General features: G+C 35.6%; 1 protein-coding gene across 1 annotated transcript; it reads right to left on the minus strand.

Annotated features, from left to right (window-relative positions):
- Positions 1-576: 576 nt before the first annotated feature.
- On the minus strand, positions 577-1,257 carry LOC148861555 (flowering-promoting factor 1-like protein 1). Its single transcript, XM_088982351.1, has one exon. It carries the CDS (start codon positions 1,187-1,189, stop codon positions 848-850), a length of 342 nt encoding a protein of 113 aa, XP_088838477.1. The 5' UTR covers positions 1,190-1,257; the 3' UTR covers positions 577-847.
- Positions 1,258-11,559: the final 10,302 nt, after the last annotated feature.

Consider the following 11,559-nt stretch of genomic DNA (forward strand, 5'->3'; position numbering starts at 1 on the left):
AAAATCTCCCACCAAAGCGTTTGTTTGGTATCGTGGCCGTTGCTCCAGAAAACAGTATCACATCAGTGTTATGTTGGAAAAAATGGTGCTTCAGGAAATGGACGTTGGTTTGAAACTATTTTTCATAAAAAATGGTATTCTAAGTCATGTCTTGAAATCAGGAAAGCATGATTTAGAGTAACGGCAAATTTGACATGTCTTGAAATCGGTGTCAAAAGGGATGTGAGGTGGCAGTGATGTGGCAATGGATAATGGATACCGGTGCTGAAAACGTTTCTCAGAGCATTGGTATCAAACAGAAAAAATTGTTGTTGCTCCAAGAAACTTATAAACATCATTTTCTTCCAACCCACACATTAGAAACACCATTTTCTGAATAAACGGTGCTATATCTGCAGCATCAGTGTCAAACATGTACAAAATCTTTACCTGAGAATCATTTGCCTTAAGGAAAGGCCTAATCACCAGACGTGAAATTAATTAATAAAAATAAATTATTAATTACACCACAAACCAAACCCATATTTCATTGCTGGATCAAAGCATCAAGATTTTCAAAAACAACAGGCGAAACAATAAGCTAAGACCTTAATTTCCATGTATTTAATTACTTCCTTTATATATATATGCACCAGCACCAGGCCACCTTTACAATAAAAGGAGAGAGACCCAGAGAAAGAGAAAAAGAAAACAACAGGTGACTGGTGAAGTGTTGATACAAGAAAAACAAAACAACCCATGAGACCAGCAAGCTAAACAAACATAGTAATTGAGATGGTGGGTGGATAGAGATACAAGTTAATTAACAGAGCAGACACAGACCACCAGCCAATCGATGGACGACGGGTCACATATCCCTAACTTCGAAGCTGTTCCGATTCTTGACAACAATGTCAAACATGTGCATGGACCTGAATCTGCTGAAATCCGCGGGGAGAGAAATGAGGTGAATCGTGGATGGCTTGTGGAACTGAAACAGGTCTGGGTCATCGTAATACCTCTCCCATCCCAGCCCCAACAGCTTCCGCTCCAGAACGGCGTAAGACGTCATTACCTCGTTAGTTGGCGTGTAAACCAAAACCTTCCGCCGGGTGGTCGACGCTTGTCGACCACTTCCGTCTAAAGACTCCACTTTCGGGTTTTCAACCCGGCGAACCACACCGTTCTTGAACACCCACACCCCAGACATCACAAAGTGTTTGTGATTATGTTTCTGAGCGTAAGGTCGCTGGATGGTGTGGAAAGAAGTTTGCCTCGGTGGGGTTTATATAGTATTGAGCCTGCCTTATTTGTGTTGCGTTGGGCTTATAGCTAATATAGAGTGGATCCCAAGTATGATATTACCGGGACCTATTGAATGACGCAGCATTATTGGAATAGGGTGTCTTCTTGGTCCACAAGAGGAATGAATTCGGTTCATAGGTTTATCAAAGGGTGGTATGGCTCAGAATCACATTAATCTCTCTCTCTCTTTTGAAAATTGACAATTTTTTTTGAACCATACAATGTAATTTGTGAAACCATACACTGAATGATACCTCATTGATTGCAAGATTCATGTGTACAATAGAGACATGATGGGAGCCACATTGGTGTATGAGAGAGACATCATAAATCTGCCTGTAGGTGTCAATAGACCAGGTTTGGATTAAAGCCAATCTAAATTAAAACAAATTTAAACAGACTGTACAGTTCAGATATTGAATTGGATTGGTCTAAAATATCATTGGATTGAATTGGACTGGATCGGATTGAACCAATCCAGTCCAATTGACACCCTTAAATCTGCCGTGGTGAATGAGCCATATATTTTATGGAATCCGTGAAAAGGTATTATTGATTCCAAAACCCTCAAATATCATACAAATAGCATGCAGATAGCTGATTGTGTTTCTAAACCAGATGAAATACAGACAAAATCATGAATCAAATACCCAAAATATACCTATTTACAGGCCTATCTTCAGGCCTCACTTTACACACTGTGTTAGGCTTAGGTTTTGGACTGAACCCATTCGAAATTTTGGCAAAAGCTAAGCATGAAACCGGTCCATGAACAGGTCTACCCTAAAAGAACACATCAACCTCGAAAGACAAGAAGCAAATATAAATTGAAACCCCACAGCTGGCAATCCCCTATATTGTATTTTGCATGTAAGTCGTCTTCATTGTTGCAAATTTGCAATAGATCATTGAACTCGGATTCAGTCCTCAATAGGCCATGTTCACACCATACTCACAGCCACTTGCAATTCTACAATGAGAGTATCTCTCCATGTATAAAAATTTACAAATATGGTGATATTCATAAGACTAAATTTAGAAGGAATACAAATACAAATATATAGAATACAAAACTCTATATTTTGTATGCATTTATTATTATACATATTTGTATTTATACTAGCTCCTTCTAAACTGAACCTATGGTACTGTAATTTGTGCCATATCGCATTTGATGGATGCCCCAACTTAAAAGCTTAATATTGATCATGCAATATTTTTATCACAAGGATTTGAGTAAGCGATAACCACTTAGATGGTATATATTTTATCCAAATTCATTGAAGAGTTTCGGTATCATATCTCTCTCAATCAGCATAAAATTTTCCTTGAATATCCAAACTAATACTCGGTTGTGATTTTTAGGCATGACACCTGAGAAACTGATAACCAATCAATTAATTGGTATCATAAGATTAAAATAGTATTTAATCAGATGGTACCGGGGGTTGTGATTGGTTAAAGTTGTTTCGGAATCGGCATGATAATAAATTTATCAAGCTTTTATATATGGTGGGACCCATGAAAGGGGATTCGGGTTCTTATAGTTACTTTTTTAATGATAGTAACAACTACTTCGAAGCAGAAAAAAACAAATTTGGGGGGTTTCCTGTTTTCCATACGCCTACTTGACAGTTTGATAAATATTCCTTTTTCTCTTCCTTTTTTTTTCTCCCATTTTGAAGCCAAGGAAAGGGTATCTTTCCAAAATTCACGTCCAAATCAAAATCAAATGCAAAGGCACTTGCATTGCACGTGGGTTAATACACGAAAAGGAATCGTACGGTTCCAATGTGTTGGGGGTCCCAGTCCCACGGACAAGTTTTTTGCACAAATCAGAGGGATAAAATTAAAAACCGTGACCTTAGATGTATTCCAATGGCTCTACCAAAATCTCACTTTTAATTCATGTCGGAGAGTTTCGATTTGTTCTTCACATGGACCTCACAGCATGTGCTGACTCTACATCATAAACATCTTTCATACTTGTATTTAATAAACGGTGGGATATGACTGTCAGGTCAATACAAGGAGCGCTCTGTAAAAAGCAGATCCCGATTCTAAGGTGGGGTCATGATAACACATAAAAGGTTTTGATTTAATTGTTTCAGCAAGTGCTATGACACTTGTTGTAGCATATGCGGTTTGTATTAGAAATGGACAGGAGTAATTAGTAGAACCATTTTATATGTATTTTTTCTTCGTGTGTTTGCAACGTTTGGTATCTGCTTTATATGAGTAGTTAACAATAATAATATATAATGTATGCATCATGCATCATGGAATATGAAGGGTAAGATCGTATTATAAGAAAGAAAAGCTAAAAATATCTTATGATTCCATTATATGTTGCATTTGCTTTTTGTTTTTTTTTTTTTTCATCTCTTTTTTTATCATAATTGTGTGTTTGTTCATCTAATTAGTTTTAATTTGTAGTGCAAAATTTGTTTGTATTGATGTAAATGTGTGGAAGTGCAAATGGGCTGAGTGTAGGTTTGCTTCATATTTTAATTTGTTTATTTATCAGAAGTAAAATAGGAACTACGTACCATGAAATGACCGTTCACTTAAATGAAAGAAGATTATGATGTGGTTCCCACTTCATTATTATGAAAAAAATGAGGTAGGAACAAGGTGGCATGATGCAAATTTGAGTCAGTTTTTGGGATGTAAGATTTACATTGCCAACAAGTGCAAAAATGACAAATTTGGTATGAAATAGAAATACAAACCATAATTACAAACAAATAAAAGCAAAATTGAACTACATACAAATTGTCCATCCCAACGAGATTTCACTATGTCAACCGAGTGGTGGCTTGGTTGGCATGTAACTGGGTAAGCCCCAAATGAGATGTGGCTCGGAGCCCCACCACTAATGGCTCCAAATCCACCTTTAAGAGGAGTATAATGTTGTTAGATAAAAAAGTGTGGTAGTATGCCATGGAAATTGAATTACGGCCCCTATGGGGGCAAAAAGGCGAATAATCGTGATCTCACTATAACCAAGTGCAACAATAGGCTCAGTTTGATGAAAAGGGTACAAATGCAAATACATATAAAATACAAAATTTTGCATTACATATTTGCATTTGTACTCTTCCAATTGAGGGTGACTCACATTAGACATCTATAATCTATTCTCTCAATCACATACGAAATCACCAAGAATTTTGTTGGGGAGGTGGCCATTTCGTGCACCATGGTGTTGGCAACTCATGGTGGGTTGGGCTTTGAGCCTATTTTATTAAAATATAACACACAAGTAGGGACCCATGCAATGCATGGAAAAATCCGAAAGATTGAATAATTTTATTTACTATTAATTAATTGATAAATTAATAATAAAAAAATTGATGTTAATTAATTAAAAGTATTTAAAATTATTGTTAATAACTGTTATTATTTTCATTATTTTTAAATAAAATTTTGATTTACTTTAAATAAATAAAAATAATCACAAAATCTAACATTTTTATTAATTTTACTAATAATTAACAATTATACGGGAATGGCAATGGGGCGGGTTTGGGGCGGGACACCCCATCCTATAGTCAAGACACTCTACCCCATCCCCATCCTATCCCTAGTGTTAGGTGGGTTCAGGGTAAGGCACCCACTCCCTATTAGGGACGGGGAAATCCTCGAATCTCCCCAGCTCGTCCTCGGTGTCAAGCGAGTTCAGGGCAAGACACCCACTCCTCATGAAGGATGGGGAATCCTTGGGCCAGTTCAAGGCAAGGTACCCACTCCCCGTAAACCTAATATTCAATTTGACGACAAAAATGACCAAAATGATGTACTGAGTATCAACAACATGGTAAAATTCTAAAAGTACATTAAATTGTCTTTAATTTTCAAAATTGAAATTGAATGAAAAATTTGGAAATTTTAGCACATTTGTGTAATTTATTCAAATTTATTTTTAAAATGTTATTAAATAATTTATTTTTTTAAATGGTTTACTTGTAGAATTACACTAATTTATCTTATATTTTCTAATATAAACTAATCAATAATTTCCTTTTTCTAATATCATACTAATTTATCTTAATAATTTGTGTAATTATTGATTCAAATTATTGTTTTCCCTTTTCTATACTCATTTATCTTTAATAATTTTCAATATTATTTAAAACATTTTAAATAAACTTTCAAAAATTTTATATATTTTAGTTTCCAAAATGTTCTTTTATGAAAATATAGTTTTATGAAAAATTTGAAAATTTTATTATAAAATATTTATTTTTATTAGGTAGTTTACTAACAAAATTACACTAATATTTTATTTTCCAATGTAAATTAATTAATAATTTCATTTTCCATCATTATAATATTTTATTCCCCCATCTGCATCGGTTATTAACTATAATAATAGCAATAACTAAAATTTTATAGTTTTTGATAATTGTTAAGGATAATTCTCAAATTTATAGAAATTAGTTTAAGAGTTTTCAATTTCTATATATAAAACGTTGTTAATTTACATGAATATAAGAGTATTTACCCTTTAAAAAGTCACATGATGACTTAATTAATAACAATATTTATTAATTTTTGGTAATTTCTAACTGTACTAATAAGAATATTTAATTTTTGGTAATTTACTAACCGTATTTATTAATTTTTGGTAATAACACTATTTAATACTCATTGAATATGGGTTGGATTAAACATTAACTATATTTAACTGTTTATTAATTCATATGAATATTTTAAATGAGAGATAGTGGATATAGATTGGGGAGAGAGATTTTAAGAATTGATTAGGGAATGGGGTAACATGATACCTTTGGAGAGATTCTAGGAATATTTTAGGGTAGTTGGGTTGGGAATTGTGACATGGCTTAATGGGAGAGATGGGAAGGGGAGAGGAGAGAGAGTCAAGGATAATGCAGGGTGGGGGTAATGGACATTTTGCTATTTATTTAAAATGACCGTTTTGCTATTTATTTAAAAGATTCTAAATCGACGATCCTTATTGGTCGTCGCTCCTCAAATCCAGGATTTCCATCGCAACACACTATCCAGGACCTCCAAACTCTATCAAAATCCACAGATCAACAATCCATCACAATTAAGACGCTAAAATGACCATTTTACCCTTCACTTAAAAAGATTCCAAATGGACTATCCCCATCACCCGATATGCCCTGAATTTAAGATATCCACCGTTACGCATCATCCAACACCTCCAAACCCCATCAAAACCTCCTGATTGATGATCCATCACATTTCAAACCTTAAAATGACCATTTTGCCCTTCATCCAAAAAAAATTCCAAATCGACGATTATCGTTGAACGCCACTCTCTAAATTAAAGATATCCATCAATACACATATCCAAACATCTCCAAATCCATCGAAACCTCCCGATCGACAATCCATCACATTTCCTACCCTGAAATTACCATTTTACCTTCACTTAAAAAGATTCTGAATGGACTATCCCCATCACCCGATTTGCCCAAATTTAAGATATCCACTGTTACGCATCATCCAACACCTCCAAACCCCATCAAAACCCCCTGAATGGTGATCCATCACATTTCAAACCTTAAAATGACCATTTTGCCCTTCAGCCAAAAAGATTCTAAATCAACAATCCTTGTTGACTACTACTCTCCAAATTAAAGATATCCATCATTATACACCACCCAATCATTTCCAAATCCCATAAAAACCTCCCGATTGATGATCCATCACATTTCATACCCTAAAATTACCATTTTACCCTTAACTTAAAATGATTCCAAATAAATCATCCTCATCTCTCGATATGCCCCAAATTGAAGATCCATCATCACACATCATCTGACACCTCCAAACCCAATCAAAACCTCTCGATCATCGATCTGTTAAACCTCAAGCCTTAAAATTACCATTTTACCCCTCATCTATAAAGATTCCAAATCAATGGCTTTCATTGGCTGCTACTCTCATATTTCAAGATTTGCATTATGGTACACCCTCTAATACACCTAGAACACATTATCACCTTCCTAGACACTCGGATAAATCCTTCATTTTTAGACCCAAAATTATCATTTTACCCTTCTATCAAGAAAAATCCTGATTCGATGGCCCACATTGCTCAAACACTCCAAATCATGATTTCTCACTTTGACACACCCCTCGGGGTCAAAAAACCCTATCATTTCCCTTCTCAAACACCTTAAAACCCCCTTGGAAAATTTTATTACAAAATTCCCCATTTTACCTCTCTATCACCGAATATTCCAATTTGTGCAATCTTGTTGGTTGACAAAAACCCTAATATCTTGAATTTTAGTCTCAGCCCTTGAATCCTACACATTACACCCCTTGGACCTGCCCTCTCATTGCAAAAAACCCCTTTTTGTTTTTTCACTCAAGTCCCTTCACATTTCTAGAAATCACCCCAAAGCCCTCACTAAACCTAGAATCAATCCTAGCCCTAGATTTGAGCCCCCCTTGTTTCTCCACCCTACGATCGGCCTAACCCTCACTTCCATACCCAAAAACCCTAAATCCTAAAACCCTAGCCATCACCTATCCATTCCCCCTCAAATTCAAAATTTAAATTTAAAACTCCCCACATTCTAGGCATTAAAGGAAAGGGGACAAGGGCACAAAAGGCAAAGGAATAATCTAGGAAGCCCCCACCCCTTAGATTAGCACAAAGAGATCTCAACCCTCCATTTTTTTAAGCCTCAAACTCAAACACCAAAAAACCCTATCCAAGACCCAACTAATCCTAACTAAACCCCCTCCATTCGGTCCTAACCCAATCCATCTAGTCCCAACCGAACAAAAACAGCCCAACCTATCTGGTCCTAAAGGAAGGCCTAAGAAAAATAATGAAAGAAAAGAGAAAAACCTAGATAAAACCGAACCAACCAAAAGGGAGGATTCTCTCTCACACTCTCTCCATTCTCTCATTCTCTCCATTCCCCCTTCCCCCTAGTAACCTAACCACCATCTTCATCCTCCTCCCTTCTACTCTCCTCTTTGAGATTCGAACTCTCCCTCTCACTCATCTCTTCTCCCTAACCATATAACTTTCTCTCTCACTTATTTTCTTCTCCTTCGCCACCGAGATCTCTCTCACTTTCTTCTTCTCCCTCACTCCCTCAAGTTCTCACCACCGGAACCATCCGTTTTCTTCCTCCTCCCTCCCACACTCCCTCAAGCTCTCACCACCGAACTCTACCTTCCTCCTCTCTTCTCTGCCTTCTTCCTTCACCACTGAACCTACCCATCTCCATCTCCTTCAACCTTTACCTATACACCACCACCGAACTCTCCCTCTCATCGTCTTCTTCCACCTAAACCCCAACTGAAATGCCACCATCAAATCTCCACAGCCCAACCAAAAACAAAAGAAAGAAAGGAAAAAGAAAAATAGAAAGGGATCTCCATTCGGCCAGCAAAGAAGAAGGAAGAAGAAGAAGAAGAGGAGAGGAAAGAGGAAAAGGAAAGGAGCAAGTCCAATCACTATTATTGGCTAAGGTAAAAAATCCATTTCGCTCTATCTCTCTCTCACCGAAATCCCTTTCTTTCTCTCTCTGATATCCCTCTTTACCCTTCTATTTACCCTAGTTGAAATCCACTCATTCACCCATCACCCTCTTCTTCATACTTCTCAACCCCAAATCGAAACCTAGCTCCATCAAAACCCCATTCTATTAACCCTAAAATAGAACCCTTTTTCTTCCTTGAACCTTCTCCTTTCCAAGAGTCCAGCTGAACCTATCCTCCATCATCATTCAATCCAAGAAAAAAAAAAAAGAAAAGTCTCAAAGCAAACTTGGAGAAGTAGCCCCTCTACCCATTCGATTCAAGCAAAGCTCAACCTCAAAAAGAGACATCAACAATTTCAATCATTTATCTTGTAGTGTATGTCAAAAGGCCACAAAGAGGTGAGCCACTCACCTCATCCTTTTTTATTTTAGTATTTTTTTGTTCTCTTGAATCTTCTTAATGCTCTAGGTGTTTTTTTTTTTTATTTCATTTGCATTGATTTTTTTATTGAACATAATTAGAATATATATAATTGCTGAAATTTCTTCTCTCATTGTATTTAGATTCAGATTTGTCTAGTTAAATGAATATACATATTGAATCCTTTTTTATTTGAATGTTAGAATACATGTTTAATAGTATCTTGGCTCCATGTTAAACTCTAGTTCAAGTTAGTTTTTCTATCTTGTTTATCGGTTTGTTTTGTTTCTTGTTTTTTTTTTTTTTTTTTTTCTAATCGTAAGTATAGATTGTGCTTGGTGAGCCCTAAGTGAGGTGGTTAATAGGGGATTGATTTTTTTGTGCTTTGATTTTTTCTCACTAGCCTAGTAGAAATGAGGGGAACCTTGGATAAAGAAGGAGGATGCATGTAATTGCCTAATCCTTGGCTCCTTTAAGGGTTTCCCTCACTCAAAAAGAGAATGAGTGGGGTTTCCCTCACTTGGGAAACAAGCTCACCAAGACTATCCTTTTTGATGGGCAAGGTTGCTAGAAATCTTGTAGTTTTTTATTTTATTTTATTCTTATTCTTTCTTTACCAAATTAGAGGAATGATACTACATGTTGAGTATGAGAGAAGGGTGTCTAACACCTTCCCTCTCTCCCCTATAAAAATACATAGAATAGCCTCTTTTGGGATCACATGAGAGTCTTGTTTTGATTCTCAAACTTGGGGGGTCCATCACTCCCATGTTCCTTGTATCGATGGGTGGCGGTTCCATACCATTTCAGCCATGGAGTGAATCCCAAACCCAAGTTCAATTTGGATGTTCACAGAATGACGACTCCACTGGAGATGAGAAGGTTTGTGTATGCCATTCCCTTCTTCCCCTTTGAGTGGGTAAATCACTCACATTCCTAGGATGCTAATGGTGTTGTTTGCTTGTTCGTATGCTAGTTTATTTGGATTGTTAATTACTTTGATTGCATTCTTTTGGGCTGATTTTTTTTTGAACTAATAATGCTTATGTTGTAGTGCATATAATCTACTTTTTATTTTTGTTATTGTTAATGCCTAGGGCTACATGGATACTAGCTGAGTTTCTAGGACTGTTATTAGTCATGTAGGCATGCATGTAAATTGATTTTTTAGGACTTTTATAAGTTTAATTTTCATTTACAAAATCTGATGTTCTTAGGACTGATTAATGGTTATATGACATGCACATAGGCTCAATTTGTAGGACTATTAAGAATTTTAGTTGCATGCATGTAAACTGATTTTTTATAGATTGTTAATGACTTCAATTATATATACTTAGGCTGAATTCTTTGGGGCTGTTAATGGTTTTGGAGGCATGCATGTAAACTGACTTTTTTTTTGGACTGTTAAAAGTCTCGCTTGTATGCATAAAACAGTTTTTTTTTTTTTTTTTTTTTTTTTTTTTTTTTTTTTTTATGATTGTTAGTGTGTAATTTGGCATGCATATCGGCTGAAATGTTAGGACTGTTAATGGATTTAGTAACATTCACATGGGCTGAATTTTTGTAGGATGTTAATGCTAGGTTTTGCATGTATATATGTAACATCTTTAGGACTGTTTATGGTTTAATAAGCATGCATAAAAACTGAATTTTTAGGACTATTAAGAGTCTCATTTGCATTCATTTTCAAGGACTGTTAATTGTTTAGTTAGTGTGCACATAGGCTGACATGTTTAGGACTATAAATGATTTTATTAGCATTCACATTGGTCTGATTCTTATGGGCTGTCAATGGTAGGTTTTAGGATTGCTAATGGTTAGATTGGCATGCTTTTTATGCTGAAAGTTGTAGGGAATGTTAATAGTTTACTTGCATAAACATAGTCTGAAAATTTTGGACTGTTAATAGCTTTATTTGCTTGCTTGAAGGCTGAAATTTTTTTGGGCTGAAAATAGGTTTGCTGCTTGCATGAAGCTTGAAGTTTCTAGAACTGCTAATAACTTTGGTAACACTCATGAAGACTGAAATTTCATGGGCTGAAATTTCTAGTAGTTTTATTAGAATACATGGGCTGAAATTTCACCCAAGATTCAGATGTCAATCACAAAAAAAGTTTTCCAAAGTCCCCCAAGACACTAAGCTATAAAAAAAAAAAAAAATTTTTGCTCAAGTAACACAAAATTCTCATTCAACACGGATTTTACTCAAAATACCCAAATTTGCACTCAATCCAGATTTTGCTCAAATTTGCTTAAATTGCATAGAATTACTGAGATGCTTTTACTCAGACTACCCAAATTTTGCTTAGATTACACAAAATTTACTTAGATGCTTTTACTTAGAATACC

Source organism: Nelumbo lutea, chromosome 4, assembly GCF_056320005.1.
Source record: "Nelumbo lutea isolate HS-2025 chromosome 4, American lotus-T2T, whole genome shotgun sequence".
Lineage (NCBI taxonomy): Eukaryota > Viridiplantae > Streptophyta > Magnoliopsida > Proteales > Nelumbonaceae > Nelumbo > Nelumbo lutea.